Source organism: Furipterus horrens, unplaced genomic scaffold (genome assembly GCF_987537825.1).
Source record: "Furipterus horrens unplaced genomic scaffold, mFurHor1.1.pri manual_scaffold_1, whole genome shotgun sequence".
Lineage (NCBI taxonomy): Eukaryota > Metazoa > Chordata > Mammalia > Chiroptera > Furipteridae > Furipterus > Furipterus horrens.
Window position 1 is genome coordinate 113,152,933 of NW_028327171.1, and position 22,422 is coordinate 113,175,354.

Below are 22,422 nucleotides of genomic sequence, written 5' to 3' on the forward strand. Positions count from 1 at the left end.
GGATATCTGAAATTTTCCTGCCTATGTTTTCCTCTAGGACTTTTATGGTGTCACAGCTTACATTTCAGTCTTTGATCCATCTTGAGTTTATTCTGGTGTGTGGTGTAAGTTGGTGGTCTAGTTTCATTTTTTTGCATGTCCCTGTCCAGTTCTCCCAGCACCATTTGTTAAAGAGGCTCTTCTCACTCCATTTTATGTTCCTTCCTCCTTTATCAAATATTAGTTGACCATAGAGGCCTGGGTTTATTTCTGGGCTCTCTATTCTGTTCCACTGATCTATGTATCTGTTCTTATGCCAGTACCAGACTGTTTTGATCACAGTGGCTTTGTAGTATTGTTTGATGTCTGGTATTGTGATTCCTTCTGCTGTGTTCTTCTGTCTCAAGATTTCTTTTGCTATTCGAGGTCTTTTTTGGTTTCATATGAATTTTTGGAGTATTTGTTCTAGGTCTGTGAAATATGTCATTGGTATTTTCATAGGGATTGCATTGAATCTGTAAATTGCTTTGGGTAGTATGGCCATTTTGATGATGTTGATTCTTCCCATCCAAGAACATGGTATTTGCTTCCATTTATTTGTATCTTCCTTAATTTCTTTCTTCAATGTTACATAATTTTCAGAGTACAGGTCTTTTATCTCTTTGGTTAAGTTTATTCCTAGTACTTTATTTTTCTTGTTGCTATAGGAAATGGGATTTTCTTGTTTGTCTCTGTCTCAGATATTTTATTGTTGGTGTGCAGAAATGCCTTAGATTTCTGTATATTTATTTTGTACCCTGCTATTTTGCCAAATTCACTTATTATATCGAGTAGTCTTTTAGTGGAGTTTATAGGGTTTTCTATGTACACTATCATGTCATCTTCATATAATGATAGTTTTACTTCTTTTTTTCCCAATTTGGATGCCTTTTATTTCTTTTTCTTGTCTGATTGCTGTGGCTAGGACTTCCAACACTATGTTAAGTAGAAGTGGAGAGAGTGGACAGCCTTGTCGTGTTCCTGATTTCAGGGGGAATGCTTTCAGTTTTTGTCCATTGAGTATGATGTTGGCCTCAGGTTTCTCATATATAGCCTTAATTATGTTAAGCTATGCTCCCTCTATTCCCATTTTGCTGAGTGTTTTCATCATAAATGGGTGTTGTACTTTATCAAATGCTTTTTCTGCATCTGTCGATATGATCATGTGATTTTTGTCTTTCATTTTGTTTAGGTGATGTATTATATTTATTGATTTGCGAATATTAAATCATCCTTGCATCACTGGGATGAATCCCACTTGATTGTGGTGTATGATCTTTTTGATGTATTCCTGGATCCTGTTTGCCAATATTTTGTTGAGGATTTTAGCATCTATGTTCATCAGTGATATTGGCCTGCAGTTTTCTTTCTTTGTTGTGTCTTGACCTGCTTTTGGAATTAGGGTAATACTGGCTTCATAGAAAGAGTTTGGGATTTTTCCCTCTTCTTGGATTTTTCTGAATAGTATGAGGAGGGTAGGAGTTAGTTCTTCCCTAAATGTTTTGTAAAATTTGCCTGTGAAGCCATCCGGTCCAGGGCTTTTGTGTGCAGGTAGGTTTTTGATTACTGTTTTAATTTCCTTCTTTGTTATTGGTCTGTTGAGACTTTCTAGTTCTTCTTGATTCAGTTTTGGAAGGTTATATATTTCTAGAAATTTTTCCATTCCTTCTAGGTTGTCAAATTTCTTGTCATACAGTTGCTTGTAGTAATTTCTTACAATCGTTGGTATTTCTTTGGTATCAGTCGTGATTTCTCCTTTTTCATTTCTGATTTTGTTTATTTGGGTCTTCTTCCTTTTTTTCTTGATGAGCCTGGCTAAAGGCTTGTTGATTTTGTTTATTTTTTCAGAGAACCAGCTCCTGGTTTCGTTGATCTTTTGAATTGTTTGTTTGGTCTCTATGTCATTTAATTCTGCTTTGATCTTAATGATTTTCTTCCTTCTTCTTGCCCTAGGCTTTGTTTGTTGTTGTTGTTCTAGTTCTTGTAGCTTTAGGGTTCAATTTTTTATTTGAGTTTCTTCTATCCTTAAAAAAGGTTTTTATAAGTACTTGAGTCTACTTGATTTTCCTAAGTCCTGAGAACACTGTATAAATAGTTAAATAACTTATTTATTATTGGGTTTGTTTGCATGTATGTAGAATTAATATGGAAACATCAAACACCATTATTAAGTGTATTTTTCTAAAATATTTTTAAAATAGCTAGTACACAGTTCCTGCCGAATGCTTCACCTTTTCACTGGAAATAAACGATTTTTAGCAGCCAGTATGTTCACTTTCACAACCCAGCACGTTTCTCTGAGATTGGCCTGGATTTTACAGAACCTGGTTGAGGTAAGAAAAGTGTGTGTGTGGTGTGTGTTTGTGTGCGTGCGCGTACACGCACTTATGCATGCATGGAGACTATGGGGAAAGTTCAAGAAATAAGGATAGTAATTTGATTATTCGAGAGAAAATTAAGTGTTTACTACATATTGGGATGGAAGACAAGTAATCTTTACTGAGTTTATTCTTTAAAGCCATTTTATTGTGAGTCATAGCACACACAGAAAAGTGATAATAAAACTGTACGATTAAGTGATGCACTGTGGAGCAAACATCTGTGTAATGCTACTTGAATGAAGAACTAGAGCACTGTAATATTGTGTATTATATTTTCTTTCTACTTTTACAATTTATATCTTTCTTTCTCAACACAGTATTTAGTTTTGCCTGAATAATTTTGAATTTTGTATAAACGGAATCAGTGTTTATTCTTTTGTATTTGACTCTTTTTGCTTAACATATGTGTGAAATATATGCATGTTGTATGTAAATTAATTTCCTTATATTTACATTGCTATTTAGTGTTCAGTATATGATTTTATCATAGTTTATTCATTCTGTTCATGTACATTGCAGTTAATTCTAGTTTGGGGCTATTATGAGTAATGCTATCTTTTTTATTCCCTCTGATTTCTCTGATTTCTTTTTTTTAAAGTATATTTTATTGATTATGTTGTTACACTAGTTCCAATTTTTTCCCCTTTGCTCCCCTCTGCCCTGTACAACCCTTCCCTCCAGCAATCCCACCCCCCTTAGTTCATGTCCATGGGCCATGCATATAAGTTCTTTGGCTTCACCCTTCCCTATGCTATTCTTAACATTCCCCTATTTTGTACCAACCAATTATGCTTCTTAGTCCCTGCACCATTTCACCATTTCTCCCCCTCCCCTCTCCCAGCTGATAACCCTCCAAATGATACTCATACTTATAATTCTGTTCCTATTCTGGTTTGCCTAGTTGGATTTTGTTTTTATTTTTTATATTCAGTTGTTGATAGTTGTGAGTTTGTTGTCATTTTAGTGTTCATAGTTTTGATCTTCTTTTTCTTAAGTAAGTCCTTTTGATATTTCATATAGTAATGGCTTGGTGATGATGAACTCCTTTAGCTTCACCTTGTCTGGGAAGCACTTCATCTGCCCTTCCGTTCTAAATGATAGCTTTGCTGGATAGAGTAATCCTGGTTGCAGGTTGCCTTTCATCACATTGAATACTGCTTGCCAGTCCCTTCCTGCCTGCAAAGTGTCCTCTGAGAAATCAGCTAATAGTCCTATAGGCACCCCTCTGTAGGCAACTCTCCACCTCTCTCTTGCCGACCCTGGGACTCTGTCTTTATCTTTCACCTTTGTCATCTCAATCATGATGTGTCCTGGTGTGGTCCCCTCTGGGTCCAGCTCTCCTGGAACTCTCCATGTCCTTCTCCTTCATAAAATTTGGGAAGTTTTTCTCATTTTTTTCAATTCTTGCTTCCTCATTCTGCACTGGTTGACTTTTTTTTGTTCCTTATGTTTCAAATCATTGACTTGAACCCCAGTTTTCTTCCCTTCAGCATTGGTTTTGTGTGGATTTTTCTTCCTTTCACTTAGCATAGCCTTCACTTTTCTCTTATGCGTTTGCTGTACTCAAGCATATCTGTCAAGCCTGTGAGCATCTTTATCACCAGTGTTTTGAATTCTGTGTCTATTAGGTTGTCTATCTCCTCATCTGTTAGGTTGGCTGTCTCCTCATCGCTTAGCTCTCCTACTGGAAGCTTCTTGCTTCCTCATTCTGCACTGGTTGACTTTTGGGCCATACTTCTCTGTCTCCTCAACTTGACAGCCTCCTGTGTTTGTTTGCCTCCACGTCCCAGGTAGAGCTGTTGCTCCTGTTACATTGTAAGGGGTGGATTCTTGGGGATTCGTCAGTACAGGGTGATCTGTTTCACCACGTTGTGTCGCTTTATATGGGGGAGAGGTCTAGAGGGAACAATGCCGCCTGCCCAGCACTCGCCTTTTTCCAGGCACTTTTCCCACTTTTGCACCAGACTGTCTCCCCTCCAGCTGCTGCCCTGGCCGTTGTTCCCAGAGTGGGTGTGTCTGCGGATGTTCTAGGACCGTGGGGGCTCTTTAAACAAGCAGACTCTGTTGAGACTGGCAGTTTCTGCCTCCACCCCAACACTCACTAGCCTGCACAGTCAGAAGTAATGAGGCTTGCTGTTCCCTGGTGCTGGGATCGTTAGCTTCGAGGTATGGTGAGGAGCTGGGAATGCTCCCCAGGTGTGCCTCCTGACTTTTTAAAATGTGTGACTGAGCTTTATGCCGGCCTGCGGCTGCCACCGCTGCTGCTGCTGCCACCACACCAAGTCCTCTCTGCCCTAGCTCCGCCCCTCCTACCTCTCTGGATGAGTATTTCTTCTTTATATCTTTGTTTGCTGGACTTCCATGCAATTTTATTTTTTGGAACTTCTGGTTGTTTCTAGTTTTGAGGTAGTCATATTTCTTCTTAGTTGTGGAGGGAGATGTGGCATGTCTATCTGTGCCTCCATCTTGGCCGGAAGTCTCAATAATGCTATCTTTTGATGTACCTATAAATGTATTTCTTTCTTTTTTTATTAAAAAAAAATTTCTCACCCAAGGACAGTTTTTCATTGCTTTTAGAGAGAGAGGATGGGAGAGAGGGAGAGAGAGAAACATCAATGTGAGAGAGAAACATGGATTGGTTACCTCCCATATGTGCCCGAGTTGGGGATTAAACCCTCAACATTTGTATGTGCCCTGACCGAGAATCGAACCCCACAACCTTTTGGTTACGTGAAAATGCTCCAACCAACTGAGCCACACTGGCCAGAGCTGTAAATGTATTTCCGCTGTATCTACATATAGGATTGGAATTTTTAGGGCACCAATATGTATATATCTTCATTTTTTGTGAATAATGTCAAACACTTTTCCAAAGTTTTTGACAATTTACATACCCCTCATCAGTGAATGAGAAGACTTTTAATTTTTTTTACCATCATAGTTGGTATAATCAGTCTTCTCTGGTATCTGGTATCTCATTGTGATCTTAGACTTGGTTATAAGAAACAAGACCCTACTATATGTTGTCTACAGAAGACACACTTCTTTAGATTTAAAAATTCAAATTAGAAAAAGATACAAATGGTTAAAAATAAATGGGATTCCAAAATAGCTGCAGAGTAGGTGAAAGCTATACTCGCCTCCTCCCAGCACTTAATCAGATTTACAACTAAATTATAGATTAATCATCCTCAATAATCAACTGGAGACTTTACAGAAGAAGCCACATAGAGACTTATAAGAAGGGCAGAGATACAGAATGAGCTGGCCCCTGCACTCACATGTAGTGGTTGAGGATCCAGAGGGATATCTTAGCTGCAAAGATTCCCCTGAGGAGCAAGGAGTCTCAACCCCATACCTGGATCCCCAACCCAGAGCACCAGAGCCAGGAGGAGGAAGCCACATAGCATCTGGAGGTGAAAATCAGTGGGGATTCTGTTCACCTGGGAGAGATGGGAGTCTGATAGAAACCTAGGCACTCTCTTAAAGGGCCAGCACGTAGAGTTTTGTTCTCAGACACTCACCTGGAGCTTTGGTAGAGGGAAGGTGAGTCAGGGCATACAGGAGACATAAACAGAAAATCTGGATGGCATGGTTTCAGTGAGAGATTTGGAGAGTTAGCCATTGAGGTCTTTGAGTCTCTATCCCATACCACCCTCAGATGCCAGCTTCCCAGGGTAGAGTACTCCTGTCCTTACAGCACCAGCCTCGAGAGTGCACTAGCTCAGTCCTGCAACTCCTGGCGGCACCACCCTGTCAAACTTGAGTCCTGTAGAAAGGTCTGCTGGCTGCAACCCATTGGGACCTTCAGTACATGCTTTTTTTTTTTTTAGAAGTTTTTGGCAAAGACTCAGACACACATTGATCTATGTAGTTTCAGAATAGGGGCCATTCATACCCACCTGCATGCTGCTGGAGCCCCTCCCCCAGTGGGAGATCCACTTGTTCTGTCCTTCTGATTCCCCATGGCCCCACCCTGATAAGCTCACATCTTGCAGACAGGTTGGCTGACTGCACCCAGGCTGAACCTGCAGTACACTCTTTCTGGGGGAGCTAGGGTCAGAGACTCAGCCAGAGACTGAGTGGTATGGCTCTGGAGTAGGGGCCACTTTCCTTCTAATGAGTACCTTATGTGTTGTTCCCAAGCAGGAGATTCAATAGCCCTATCCTCTGAACTTCAGTCTCTCCACTCTATCAAGTACACCTTTTGGAAGAATGTGGGAAGCTGATCTTTGTGCGCAGCTTGGCTCCTCCCATGTGCACACAGACCCAGTAGAGGCAGCCACTAACAGTGTATTGCTTGATAGCTCCAGATAGCCCAAGGCCAGTTACAGGCAGCATCTGACATCAACCTGCTCCTGAATCCCTCCCAAGGGAACCCAGAACCAACACAACCAGTGGTGTGCTTCAGATCATACCAGAGCATGACCCAACTGGACACACAAGTGGCACACTCAAAGGGAGATCCTGTCAGGTGCAGACACTGCTCTGGACAAGTGCACCTTGGGGGGAAGGTGGCTCATACAATGTGATCAGGGCCAATCCTAATAGCCTGAGGGTTAACCTTACTCATGAACAGAACAACAGCATTCTAGACTCAACTACAACAGGAGTACTCATATAAGCCACAAAAGTGACATTCCTGGAGCACCCAGGAAGACTGTGCCACAGAACCCACAAGGCATCTACAACGTAAAGCACCATAACAAGTTTGGGAGTCATAGCAGATCTACCTAATATACAGAGACAAACACAAAGAGGCAGACAAAATGAGATAAAAAACATGCCTCAAATGGAAAAACAAGAGAAATCCCCAGAAAAAGAATTAAAATGGAAGCAAACAAAATACGAGATACAGAGTTCAAAACAATAGTTATATTTAAAGAACTTAGGGGAAGAATGATTAATCTCAGTGAGAACTTAAAGAGATAGTGAGCACTTAAAGGACATAGAAACCATAAAAAAGAACCAGTCAGAAATTGAGAATACAGTATCAGAAATAAAGAATACATTAGAAGTAATGAACAGCAGGTTAGATGAAGCAGAGGATCGAATCAGTGAATTAGAGACAAGATAACAGAAAACATCCAAGTAGAGCAACAAAAAGAAAAAAAGAATTAAAAAAAATGAAAGTGTAAGGGACCTCTGGGACAACATCAGGCATAGTAACATCCACATCATAGGGCTTTCAGAAAGAGGAGAGAGAGAGAGAGAGGGTGAATGAGAGAGAGAGGGTGAATGAGAGGAGAGAGAGAGAGAGAGAGAGAGAGAGAGAGAGAGAGAGAGAGAGAGAAGGAGATTGAGAATCCGTTTTAAGAAACAATGACTGAAGACTTCCCTAACCTGTTGAAGGAAAAAGACACACCTGTCCAGGAAGCGCAGAGAAGACCAATCAAGATGAACCCAAGACATAGCATAATTAAAATGACAAAGGTGGAAGACACAGAGAGAATCTCAAAAGCAGCAAGAGAAAAGCAGTTAGTTACCTACAAGGGAGCTCCCATAAGGCTGTCACTTGATTTCTTAACATAAACATTTAATGTCAGAGAGAATTGGCATTAAATATTTAAAGTGATGAAAAGCAGGGACCTATAACCAAGACTATTTTACCCAGAAAGGCTATCATTTAAAATTAAAGATGAGATAAAGAGCTTCCCACACAGAACAAACAAACCAAAAAACTAAAAGAGTTGTTACCACCAAATTATATTACAAGAAATGTTAAAGGGTCTTCTATAAGAAGAAAGAAAAAAAGAGCAACATAGTTACAAAGAATAAAATGACAATAAATATGTACATATCAATAATTACTTTAAATGTAAATGGGTTATTTTCTCCCATCAAAAGACATAGGGTAGCTGAATGGATAAGAAAGCATGACCCATATATATGCTATCTACAGAGAGCCACCTCAGAATAAAAAAATGCACAGGGACTAAAAGTAAAGGGGTAGAAATAAATATTCCATGCAAATGGAAAGGGAAAAAAAGGCTGGGATAGTTAAATACTTATATTAAGCAAAATAGATTTCAAGCCCTGACTGCTGTGGCTCAGTGGATTGAGCGTCTGCCTGCGAGCCAAGTGTCGCTGGTTCGATTCCCAGTCAGGGCACATGAGTAGGTTGCACGTCAGGTCCCCAGTTGGGAGCGCAAGTGAGAGGCAACCACACATTGATGTTTCTCTCCCTCTCTCCTTTCCCCTCTCTCTAAAAATAAATAAATAAATAAATAAACAAACAAAATAGACTTCAAAACAAAGGCTATATTGAGAGAAAAAGAGGACAATACACAATACTAAAGGGATCAATCCAGTGAGAGGATATAACCCTTGTAAACTTATATTTACCCCAAATAGGAGTAACTAAATCTATAAAGCAAATCATAATGGACATAAAGAGAGAGACCCACAGTAACCCAGTCATAGTAGGGGATTTTAACACCCAATAGACATCAATGGGTAGATCTTCCAGACAAAATATTGGAAAGGAACAGCAACCAACCACCCACTAGACCAGATGTATTTAATTGATATTTTTAGAACATTTTACTTCAAAGCAGTAGAATATACATTTTTTTTCCAGTATACATGGAACATTCTCTAGAATAGACCACATGTTAGGACACAAAACAAGTCTTAATAAATTGAAGAAGACTGAAATTGTATTAAGCATCTTCTCTGATCACAATGGTATGAAATGAGGAATCAATTACAAGAAAAAAACTGAAAACCACACAAACATATGGGGGATAAATAACATGTTACTAAACAATGAATGGGTTAACAATGAGATAAAAGAAGAAATCAAAAGGTACCTTGAAACAAATGAAAGTGAAAACACAACCCTAACTCTATGGGACACAGCTAGAGCAGTTCTAAGAGGGAAATACAGAGCAATAAGGTCTACTTCAAGAAACAAGAAAAATCTCAAACAATCTAACCTTACACCTAAAGGAACTAGAAAACGAGTAACAAAGGCCAAAGTGAGTAGAAAGGGAAATAATAAAAATCAGGGTGCAAATAAGTGAAATATGAGGGGAGACCCCTAGAAAACTGGAATTATCTTCTAGAGAGAGGGCCCCTTGTAGTGCAGGCTTCCCCCACTAAATGAGTGTTCTAGGAAACCATCTGTATCAGTGTACCAGCTGGCATTGTTGTGAGAGGCTGTATATGGCTTCAGTGAATTCTTTTGGAAGACTGTAAACACCCATTTCATGATGGGTGATTTACGAGCACACCTGCCCACACTTCACTGAGTGTTCAGCAGTTTTGACCTAAAATGGCAGGGCCTCCATGTCCCACCCTCCCTATTCACCCAATCTTACCCTGAGCGACTCTTTTTTGTTTCTCTGGATGAAAAAAATCCTCGAAGAAAAATGTTTTGCTGATGTGGAAGAGGTGAAACAAAAAACAGCAGAAGCACTAAAAGGCATCAAAATGTTTTGAGCGGGGACAACTGTAATTGAAAAATGAAAATTAAAAAAAAAAAAAAAATAAATAATGTTTTGAGCAGTTGAAAAAGGTCTTGATAGGTGTGTTGCATCAAATGGAGAATACTTTGAAGGTGACTAAAGGTTAAAGATGTAAGAATAACTACACCATTTTATTGTTTTATATATTTTTTCCTTTTTTAAAAAATGTTTTATTGATTATGCTGTTACAGTTGTCCCAATTTCTTTTCCCTCTACTCCCCTCCACCCAGTGGCCCCCCTCCTTCCAGTTGTCCCCCCCTTTTATTCCATGTCCATTAGTTGTGCATATAGTTCTTCTCAACCTCTTCCTGTCTGTTCCATTCCCTCCTACTATGCTTCTTAATTCCTGTACCATCTCCCTCCGTTTCCCCTTTCCCCCTCCCTGCTGACCTCCCCCCAATATGTTCCCCATACCTATAGTTCTTTTTCCACTCTCATTGCCTACGTAGTTTGCCTTTGTTTTGATTCTCTAGCTTCTGTTGTTGGTTGTTGTGATGCAGTTTTCATTTTAATGTTCATAGTTTTGATCCTCCTTCTTCTAAACAAGTCCCTTTAACATCTCATATAGTAGTGCTTTGGATCTAATGAACTTCTTCAGTTTTATTTTGTCCTAGAAGCACTTTCTCTGCCCTTCTATTCTGAATGACAGTTTCACTGAATAGAGTTTTCGTGGCTGTAGGTTCTTGCTTTTCATTACTTTGAATATTTTTTGCCAGTCCCTTCTTGCCTGCAGGGTCTCTTTTGAGAAATCCGCTGATAGTCTAATTGGGACCTCTTTTCTTCTCTCTTGCTGCTTTTAAGATTCTCTCTTTATCTTTAATTTTTGACAATTTGATTATAATGTGTCTTGGTGTGGTTCTCCCTGGGTCCAGTTTTTCTGGAACTCTGTGCTTCCTGGACCTGTAAGTCTATTTCCTTCCCCAAGTTAGGGAAGTTCTGCTTCATTATTTTTTCACATAATTTTTCAATTTCTAGTTCTTCTTTGCCCTCTGGCAATCCTATTATCTGAATGTTCGATCGCTTATAGCTGTCCCAGAGGTTTCTGATCTTCTTCTCACTTTCCTTACTTTTTGTTTCCTTTTTCTGTATTGATTGTCTATTCCTTCCCTATGTTCTGGTTTGTTGATTTGATCTTTGGATTTTATTTTCTCACCACTTATCTCATATGTGTTTTTGTTCGTTTCAGTATGAGTGGCTTTCATTCCTTCCCTGTCTTGTTCCAAATCTTTTGTTAATTTTGTAAGCCACCTTATAACTATAGCTCTGAACTGAGCCTCCAAAAGGTTTTTTATTTGTTCCTCTGTCAGGTCTGTCATCTGCTGCCTGGTGAGCTGTGTCATGGGGATTTCAATCGTTGTCTGCTTCATTCTAACAGATTTGTATTTAGCTTTCTTCCTGGGCAGGCTATAGGGGGTGGAGCCCCATCCACTCTTCACTGCCCTGTGTCCGGCAGCCATCGGCGACCTTTTTTGCCACTCTGCAGCTCTTTGTGTGGGGGCGGGGGTCCAAGATGGATTCCTGCTGTTACTCTCAACCGAGGGACCAGGAATTTCCTTCCCCACAGCCTCTCCATCCAAGGCAATGGGGGGTCTGCCTTCCCCAGCGTTGGAATCGTGAGCTGCCGTCTCAATTGCAGCCGGGATTGCTCCCCTGGCATTTCTTGCAGTCCCGCCGCTATTCCCGCTGCTACCGCGGACTGCTCAGCCTGACCCTTCCATCACCATTCTGATCTCACCCCTCCTACCCGTCCAGATGAGGACCGCTGGTTTATAACTTCATATGTTGGGCTTCCATGTAGTTTTATTTTCTGGAATTTCTAGTTATCTTTTGTTTTGCGGTAGTTGTATTCCTTCTTAAAGTTGTAGAGGGAGACCAAGTGTGTCAGTCTAAGCCTCCATGTTGGCCAGACGTCTTTAAAATCATTTTTTATTGTTATTCTATTGCAGTTGTCTCAATTTTTTACCCCTTTGCCCTCCTCTGCCCACCCCACCCCCTCCTCCCACAGTCAATTCCCACACTGTTGTCCATGACTGTGGGTCACTCATACATGCTCTTTGTCTAGTCCCTTCCCCTTCCTTCCACCATTATCCCTTTTCCCACTCCCCTCTAGTCATTTTCAGCCTGATACATGTTTCCACGCCTTTCGTTCTATTTTGTTCATTATTTTGTTCATTAGATTCCTGTTACAGGTGAGATCATATGTTATCTGTCTCACCGACTGGCTTATTTCACTTAGCATAATATTGTCCAGTTCCATCCATGCTATTGCAAAAGGTAGGAGTTCCTTCTTTCTCTGCATAGTATTCCATTGTGTAAATGTACCACAGTTCTATGAACATAGGGGTGCATAAGTTCTTCTGAATCGGTGACTTGGGATTCTGAGGGTATATGTCCAGCAGCGGAATCACTGGGTCAAAAGGCAGTTCCTTTTTTAGTGTTTTAAAGAAATTCCATACTGTTTCCCACAGTGGCTGCACCGGTCTGCATTCCCACCAACAATGCACTAGGGTTCCTTTTTCTCCACATCCTTTCCAGCACTTGTTTATTGATTATTAATGATGGCCGTTCTGACAGGTGTGAGGTGGTGTCTCAATGTGGTTTTAATTTGCATCTTTCTGATGGCTAGTGATGTTGAGCATCTTTTCATATGTCTTTGGGCCCTCTGTATGTCTTCCTTGGAGAAGTATTTGTTCAGTTCCTTTGCCCATTTTTTAATTGGATTGTTTGTCTTCCTGGTGTTGAGTCATAGGAGTTCTTTATATATTTTGGAAATTAAACCCTGTCTGAGGTATCATTGGCAAATATGTTCTTCCATACTGTTGGTTCCCTTTCCATTTTGATGATGGTTTCCTTAGCAGTGCAGAAGATTTTTAGTTTGATGTAGTCCCATTTGTTTATTTTTTGCCTTTATTTCCCTTGCTCTAGAAGATATATGGGCAAAAATATTGCTGTGTGGGATATCTGAAAATTTCCTGCCTATGTTTTCCTCTAGGACTTTTATGGTGTCACGGCTTATATTTAAGTCTTTGATCCATCTTGAGTTTATTCTGGTGTATGGTGTAAATTGGTGGTCTAGTTTCATTTTTTTTGCATGTCCCTGTCCAATTCTCTCAGCACCATTTGTTGAAGAGGCTATTTTCACTCCATTTTATGCTCCTTCCCCTCTTTGTCAATATTTCACAGACCTAGAAAAAAATACTTCAAAAATTTATATAAACTAAAAAATACCCCAAATAGTCTCAGCAATGTTGAGAAAGAGGAACAAAGTAGGAGGAATCACAATACCTGATGTCAAACTATACTTCGAGGCCATTGTAATCAAAACAGACTGGTACTGGCATAAGAACGGACAAAGAGATCAAAGGAACAGAATAGAGAGCCCAGAAATAAACCCAAGTCTCTAAGGTCAAAAGCCCATGACTATTAATTCCAATGTCTGTGTACTTCATGGATTGTCTTTTTCCTTTTTTTTTTTCATGTTCTCTTGTTTCCTCATATGCTTGGTTTTCTAATTGTTTTCTTTTTTTTAATTTTAAACCTATTTATTGAGTTATGATTGACATACAAAAAGCTACATATTTAATGTATTCAAGTTGATGAGTGTGGTGAGGCTGGTTACTTATTTGTATGCATGTATGTGCATATGAGCTAGACATTGTACTTGCAAAACTGTGTGTAGAAATAATGAGTGCCATAACATAATGCTATCTTCCTCTGGATAGGATTTATGCTTGTTTTTTTCCATTCTTTTAGGCTCCAGGATGATCTCAATCTAGTTTAATGATTGAGATGATTCAAAGTTGACTTGCAGTTACTGTGAGAGCCTTACTCCTATGGTAGTGTCATTTGGAGTCCTAACCCAGTGCAAGGAGTATTGGCCTTATCCTCATACTTTTGGGAGCTCTGATATCTACTCTGTGTCCTTCTAGCCTTGCAAGGGCATACTACTTATCAGAGGGCATGGCTGTCAAAAAAAATTTTTTTTAAGATTTTTATTTATTTATTTATTTTTAGAGAGAAGGGAAGGAAGGGAGAAAGAGAGGGAAATATCAATGTGTGGTTGCCTCTTACGTGCCCCCAGTTGGGGGCCTGGCCAGCAACCTAGGCATGTGCCCTGACTGGGAATCGAACCTATGACCATTTGGTTTGTAGGCTGGTGCTCAGTCCACTAGGCCACACCAGCCAGGGCTCAAAATAATTTTTGAATAAACAAATGAGCTTACTACCAGGCAGGCATTGTGCTGCTCACTCAAATACAAATTAACCTTTCTCTAATCTTGAACAAATTTTAGAATTACAACTCTAAATATAAGACGAGTTTGAATATAATATCACTTTAAGCACCCTGTATTTAAGTGGTATAACACTTGGGTAGAGTCTTCACAGTACTTGTTATAAATAATCTACAAATAACTTCTTTTACTGGATATCATGCTTTTCAGTTTTATTGATTCTTTCCAGTGTTAAAATATAATTTATCTTAAATATCTCCATTTGTTATTTTTTAAATCTCAGTTATTTACATAGCAAGCACTTTTTAAACGTCTGCTATATGCCAGAAACCCTCTTAGGTGTTGAAGTTATAAATGTGAATGCCCTTAAGGAACCTAGTGTCTAGTGGGGAAGTAATGATGCTGTGAAATAATGGCTAGGGTGCTGGGTGAACAAAGCTAGGAAATGTTAGTCTTGAAGAACATGAAAGAGTTGGACAGGTGATAAATTACAATTTAGAAAATTATTTTCCAGTATGTTAATAATATGCTAGCAAGCTTTTCAGTTTTTCTGTTAGCTACTTTAAAGAGGTTTTGATACATTCGTTTCCTTTGGCATGCTTTACCCTAAGGACTGGTAAATATTTTTTGTAAAATGCCAGGTAGTAATATTTTAGGTTTTGAAAACTTAAGGTTTCTGTCACAGTTATTCTGCCATTTTAGTGCAAAAGCAGCCATAGGTAATATAGAAATTAATGAGCATGACTGTGTTCCATTAAAACTTTAATATGGACGCTAAAATTTGAATTTCATATATCTTTTATGTGTCACAAAGTATTCTTGTTCTGTTTTCTTTTAACCAATAAAAAAATTAAAAACCATTCTTAAATTGCTGTACAGAAATAGGCAGTGGGCTGGATTTGACCTGTGGGCCATAGCATGTCATCTTCTGTTTTAGGCTATTATATTTAGAGCTATTTGTATGTCTGAACTAAAAAAATGTATATACTGTATCTTTCGTCAGAGAACTAACACATGCTTGGTTTAAAACTAAAGCATTTCACAAGGAACTTACATGCACGACCCATGGACATGAACTAAGGGGGATGGAATTGCTGGAGGGAAGGGGGGTGCTGGGTGGAGGGGAGCAAAGGGAAAAAAATTGGGACTACTGTAACAACATAATCAATAAAATACACTTAAAAACAAAGCATTTCATATCCTATAGTAATTGCTTAGAACCGTTAATTTTTTTCTTTCTGTATATATTAATTTTATCATAAATGGGATTATATTGTATTTACTGATTGGCTCTTAATCATGCACTTAATTTAATATTTTTGAATTGATCTTGTGCTGTTGTGTTTATAAGGTGCAAAAAGCAATTGAAGAAGAAAATTGCTGCTTTGGGACTGTTGATACCTGGTTGTTACATAAGCTCACAAAAGGTAAAGACGATCTGATGACAAATCTATCTCAAGTAACTGAAATTTGACTGAGAGAAGTGATTTACCCCAAAATAGTAGCTGTTACTTTTTTTCTTCCTATATCCCAGACATGTTCCCCTTTGGTACTCTAGAAATTACATGTTATAAGAAAGCTAAATTAATTTCAGATTTGTTGGAAGAGGAGGTTGATTCTAAAATTGTTATGAAATCTCAAATATAAAACTGAGTAACAGTCTTAATTTCAAGACTACTAAAATTGAAGTTTAGTAACAAATCTCCCACTTTGCAATTGGGTGTAACTATAGGCAATCACATTGCAACTAAGAACCCCTTTCCTCATTTTTAAACTAAGTACCATAATTCTGATAAATTATAGTAAATTACAAAAGTTCATAAAGTTTAAATGGGAAGTTGCTTTGGATACTTTGCACTGGGAATATACATTTTGGAATGAATTTTCAGGCAAAAGTTGGTCTTGATTATAAACTACAGATAGGTGTTTACACTCTCTGATAATAAATGATTATTTCCAATGTAAATTTAGGTTCTGAATTTGCCACGGATTTTTCAAATGCAAGTACAACTGGACTTTTTGACCCATATGAGGTAAAGGGTTTATTTCCTTCTTTCTGAGTCACCAATTTTTGTGTAATTTAAGTTGGATTCTGATAACATGTTTTCATGTTCAGATGTGTTGGAGTGGCCTGATTACTTCTCTGCTATCGATACCACTTTCTCTCCTGCCTCCTGTGAGGGATACAAGGTAATAATGAACATTGGAGATAGAAACCAACAAAAGTGTCCCTGAATTCATTTAGTGTTGGTGAGGAAAAAGCATTTGGTTTAAAACTAAAAAAGTATTTGATTTACATGTTTGGGGTATCTTTATGAACATGCGTTATATAACTTTTTGTCGTATGCTAAAAACAGTTTGCTGAGTTTTAAAGTTAATATTTCTAGAGCTAAAACTTACTTTAAATCAATTTTATTTGAAGCTTCAATTTTGGATCAGTGGATGAAGAGATATTTGGTGTGCCTATACCAATAATGGCCTTGGTAAGTAGAAAAATTTGAGGGTTTCTTCTTGTATAGTATAAAGTAAATGAATATACATGAATAGTTGGGATTAGATATGAGACATAAAAGGTTCTTGCAGAATAAAATTAAAGTATCTTTTTTCTTTTTAAGTTAAAAATACTTTGTATGTAATCAGAAGTGTTTTATCTGTTCGGGGAAGGGGACAGCTGGGCCAATCTTTGATCATGGAAGCACTTTATAACCTTTATTGACTTCTCTATATACTGTTTTTCAGGAAACTTAAAATTTTTAAAAATGTTCTATTCTGAGTAATGTTTGTTTATATTCAATACTCTCAGATTTTAGAAAATAGCAATAGGAGCCTTGGCTGGTGTGGCTCAGTGGATTGAGCATTGGTCTGTGAACCAAAAGGTCACTGGTTTGATTCCTAGTCAGGGCACATACCTGGTAAAAAAGGAAAAAAAAATAGTAATAGGGCTAATGCTTAGTTTATATTCCATACTATGTGACCATAAACAATGATAGGGCAATTAAAGAAGTAAGTTGTATTTACATTTCATAAATCCTTAGCCAGTATCCACCAGTAGAGATGTTTGTGGAAAAGTGAACAATTAGCTCTTTTTGGTGTTTGAAGGTTCTTTCTTGATTATACTCTTATTCTATGGGTGAGTGAGTCAGAACATGAGAATCCCAAAGATGTAATTACCACCTGATTGAGAGGCTGTGTAGATCTTGCCTTTGATTTCCTGTAATAACTTAAACAGAAAGTGTAGGCCATCTTTCCCTAGATGGACAATTGCCACAGTAGGTGGAAGAAGAAAGCAAGAGAAAGGGAATTTAATTCCCAAGTTACAAATTCCTGGTCATTTAGAGAGGATCAGTCTTTTTCTCCCCTCCCCCTGCAAATATTTTATTTATTTATTTATTTATTAGAGAGAGGAGAAGGGAGGGAGAAAGAGAGGGAAACATTGATGTGTTAGAGAAACACTGATGTGCAAGAGAAATATCAATTGGTTACCTCTCGCATGCCCCTAACTCCAATGAGGGACCTGGCCTGCAACCCAGGCATGTGCCTGGGAATTGAACAGGTGACCTTTTGGTTTGTGGGATGATGGCCAACCCACTGAGCCACACCAGTCAGGGCTAGAGAGGATCAGTCTTATTTAATCTAGGGGTAGGCTCAGGTTTCGATTAAGGTCGTCTTCGTCGGCAGCCGTCCGTCTCGAGAGACGATGGTGTAGCTTCTTAAGAGTCTATCTGCACCGCCGAGAATGGCTGTGCAGTCCGACTCGGAGTGACACGGTATCTGTCTCCTCCCGTGTTGAATCGACATCTTGCGATGACGCTGGAGTGTCCTCTCCAGTGAAGCTGAAGCTACAGAGCCTGGGCAGGGTGATATGGAGGGTCTGCTGTTGCCCATGCAGCAGACCCCCCCTCTCTTCGCAGCTGAAGGGTCCAAGGGAAAGACGGAGTCAATACAGCTTGGCTTCAGGTGCGCCGCAGGAGTTGCCGGTGTTGACTACAACGTCAAACCGCCTTAGGGACTCCGGCTCCGGATTTTCTGTCGGGGTTTACTCCCTTAGCCTTTCCCCTGAAGAGGTATGCCGCAAGGCAGCGGAGGTTTTTTGGAGTCAGAGTTTTCCTTCTCTGTTTCGATTAAGGTATGGCTGGAAGAATTATATATTAGTAAGAAAGTGTTCTTCACATGAGTTTGGGTCCTTAAAATATTGCTTTATATGCATCTACATTTAACTGTATTAACAGAATGTATGGTTGGTAGATGTATGTAATTAAGCATACCCTTATCACTCTTACTAAAAAGAAATTTGTGACTCATGATGTAAGATGTAAACTAAGATCTTTGGTTTTTTCCTGCATAATTTTTTTTCTGACTTTATTTCTAAGATTATTCCTATAATACTTAAAACTTATGAAGTAGGTTGCCCACTAAAAACTTCTGAGGCACATTAGTTATCTATACAATGTTAGTCCCAGAGAGACTCTTATCCTATAGTTGTGCTTCCTGTTCTCTGCAAATATTTTTTTTAAGGAAAGGAAAAAAAAGAAGAAAATGCTGAACCATGAGAATACATTAAGTGAGACAGTGGGATATAGTGAATGGGCCATTGCTAAGGGCCCAAAGGTCTTACATTTGAACATTTTTGGCAGGTTGCTGACCAGCAATCAGCCATGTTTGGAGAGTGCTGCTTCCAGACAGGAGATGTGAAATTAACCATGGGAACTGGGACATTTTTGGATATTAATACTGGAAACAACCCTCAACAGAATGTTGGAGGTAAATGATTAGAATTTATCCCACATACTAATAAAATATCACTTTTGCATATTTAACTTTTATGATACTATTTTCCCATTTTATGTTAAGGTTATTCTCTAATATACTTTCAATTATTATTCTTAGAGATAGTTAATCCCCATTTCCCTTTTATCTTTAAATTAATAGCATAAAAAATGAGAGAGATGTTACGGAAAAATTCAGAAGTATTAGGATATTTTGGTTAGCTTTCCAAAAATTTACCGGTAATATGTTACATGTGTTTAAAACATCTTTCTAGGCCTCTAAAATAACTTCTATGTGTAAGAAATTATTTTTCTTTTTGTGAATTTTTTGGAGGTGATAGTTCTCAACTAATGGTTCCTGCATATTATTGACAGTTGCTAAGAATTTGTTCTCTAACAGGAGAAATCCTAGGACATATAAACCAAGAAATCTAGATTTTATAACTACCCAGGATGCTGGGGACTCTTAGTCTGGCCTCTGGTCCCCTAACATGGTTACTAAGAGGTGGATTTGAAAATCTTTTACCTACCTTCCGTTCCTGCTAAAGCTCTTCCTTTTTCTATAACTGGGAAAATGGAAGATTAAAACATGTTGATCATTATATGATATTGTTACTGTTTATAAGCCTTCTTTAGAAACCACAGATAAATGTAATAGATGAGACAGTTCTCAAGCAAACCAATCTCATAATTATCTTTTATTTCTCAATTAAAATATTCTTTCTGTGTTTCCAGAGACATTGACATACAAAGCTAATAAAAACTAATACTTATGTTCATATTATATGCCAGGCATTGTGCTAAGTCCTTTTTATGTATTAACTCAGCTTATTCTCTGGGGTAGCTCTCTGAGGTAGACCATTTTAGTCAAGGAAACTCAGGCTAAGAGATTAGAAACTTTTAAGACCATAGCTAGTAAAGGAAAGAAGACTGGAATTTGACCCCGGGCATTCTGACTTTACAGCCACTTTGCTATTTTTTTTAGTTAATTAAATCATTCCATTGTGACTCTGCAGTGAATTATTTACTATATGAATTACCTTGTTATTTTTTAGGCTTTTATCCATTAATTGGGTGGAAGATTGGGCAAGAGGTTGTATGCTTAGCTGAAGGCAATGCAGGAGACACTGGTACTGCCATAAAATGGGCTCAACAACTAGGTAAGTCATCCTTTACACAGATTTCACAGGCCAGGATTAAAGGATTGCTGATCAGTAGGGAATGAATGGGTTGTTCAAATGAAACACAAAATAAAATGCCATATGCTAGAAGAAAATATAGCATGTTATTTTTAGGATATTGGGATGGACAAAGGCTATGTGTTTAGACCAGATACCATAAAGATAAAGAATAGATATAAGTATATAAAATATTAGATTATGTAGGGAGAGAGGTGCCATAAAAGAAAGTTAAAAGAAAAATGGTGAAAACAGTGTGTAGCATGTGTTAGATTAATGTCAGAAAAATTATGAAGATGATGGCAAACAAAGGACAGAAGTATAGGTATTTCACATGTCAAATGACTAAAAATGCTGTTTAAATTCAATAATCAAATAAATACACATTTATGAAATTATGTCACCTATTATTATCAGAGTTTAATTAGTTCAATATGCTCAACATCGGTGGGAATGTAGAGAAAATAATATTAATGGTTTTCATTGGGATGAATGTTAATTAGTATGGCCTTTCTCAAGGACCCCAGGCAATACAATTGAATGCAAAACCCTTTGTCCTCAGTTCTATTTTTTGCTTCCTAAAGAAATAATTAGACAGGTGTGCCAAAGTGTATACATATACATGGGTGTTTAATGCAACAATTGGAAATATTTTCCTATCTAATAATAAAGCATTAGATGAATAAATGCCAGTATATCCATATAGTGGAACATTGTACAGTCACAAATAACACTGTAGTTGCATATCTTACTGACATGTAATAGTGCCTGTTATACTGTAAGGAGGGGATGAAGCAGTTGCCTGTGTAAATATTTTTTTTTTTTTTGACAGTGGGTGAAAATGTTTAATTTTGTGCTTCTAAACAACTAACAAGGCCTTTTAATATATTTAAAAGGTTAAAGATCACTTTATTTATTTATTTTTTAAGTATATTTTATTGATCATCTTGTTGCAATAGTTCCAATCTTTTCCCCTTTGCTGCCCTCCACCCAGCACCCCCCCTCCCCAACAATCCCCTCCCCAAGTCCATGCCCATGGCTCACCCTTTCATATATTCTTCTTCTTTTTTTTTTTAAATAATTAATTAATTAGTTAAATATTTTAACAATAAAAAATAATCCCTCCCTCTCAGACTTAAGACCCTTCACAATCTTATAAAGGACAATGGACGAAGGTCTCGAGCTCCTCTAGCTGCTTCAAGCTGGACATGGTCGTCGTCCTACCTACCCTTGGGTCAAGAAATCTCTAATAAGAGTGGGGGTGTGGAGGGGAGGGTGGCCTTCCCACAAGGGAAAGGATCGTGCAGACTCCAGGTTGGTTGGCTGTCTCTGGACAACGGCATGCTTGGTTTAACAGGCTGGCATCCTTGTTGTATTCTGGGGGCAACAGGGTTAAAGGACATCATTCAATCCGTAACCACTAGATGACAAAAGACAGGTATTAATTTTTCAATGTCCCACATTAGGGAAAAGAAGGGTTTCTTTGGAGGAAGGTATGCCAGGTACATCTCACCTGTCCAAAACCCTTTTGCCCATTATACTTAGTTTGGACTGAGGGAAATATTTTAGGTTTCCCCCCTCTCAGACCTCTGGGCTCTTTCTGTCCAAGCCATTAGGATAGAAAAGAGAAACCAGTTTTAAAGTGAAGCCCACAGACCACCCCGTTCTTCACCAACCCAGCCACTTAGTTCAGCCAAACCATTGAGTCTCAGGAGGCAGCAATTCAGACAGGATTAAGTGAGGCCTATACGTACAGACAATCACTCAGGTAATGAGATCGTAGGCTTATGCCCTTTGAAAACAGAAATCACATGTTAATTTATGTAACATAACCCACACACAAGTTTATAGATCTGTAGGACTGTCTTATCGGAAAGACATCCAGTTGCAAGGCATTTGACATTCTTCTTGCCTGTAAATTAAACATCTTTGATAATGCCACAGAAATAGTTTAACTTTCAAATGAAAATAAATTTTAAATGAAAAAAAACTTTAAAGACGGTTAGCTGCACTACTTTATAGTCTACCACTGGGCATTGTGATCTTCCTTGAATCTTGATTTTTCTCCCTAAGATTACCCTCCTTGTCATTAAAAGGACTGCATTAAGTTCATTTTTAATTTATCCTGTTCATTTGCATAAACACAACAAGAGCAGCAAATGACCACTTATGATCTTTAGTTCTGCTTTGCTGGAACTTACGCAAGGAACATTTAGGGTGACCTTCAGTCTGCCCTTCAGGGCACAGAAGCTGGGCCACATACCTGGCATTCAGCCTTGCCTGTAAACACCTGTCTTTTCCAGGTCCTCCTGGATTTCCATTGTGCCTTAAGGTCCCTTCTAGCCATCTTTCAGGAAAACAGCCTTCGTTCCTTCCCT

The 22,422-nt window shown here is 38.5% G+C and overlaps 1 protein-coding gene across 1 annotated transcript in view; it reads left to right on the plus strand.

The window, feature by feature from the left end:
• GK5 (glycerol kinase 5) overlaps positions 1-22,422 on the plus strand; it is a 145,464-nt gene that overhangs the window by 60,581 nt on the left and 62,461 nt on the right. The window contains exons 5-11 of the mRNA XM_090266346.1: positions 2,220-2,351; positions 15,452-15,527; positions 16,072-16,133; positions 16,217-16,290; positions 16,523-16,583; positions 18,735-18,861; positions 19,922-20,026. Coding sequence (XP_090122472.1) covers positions 2,220-2,351; positions 15,452-15,527; positions 16,072-16,133; positions 16,217-16,290; positions 16,523-16,583; positions 18,735-18,861; positions 19,922-20,026 — 637 coding nt within the window. The remainder of the gene's footprint in view (positions 1-2,219; positions 2,352-15,451; positions 15,528-16,071; positions 16,134-16,216; positions 16,291-16,522; positions 16,584-18,734; positions 18,862-19,921; positions 20,027-22,422) is intronic.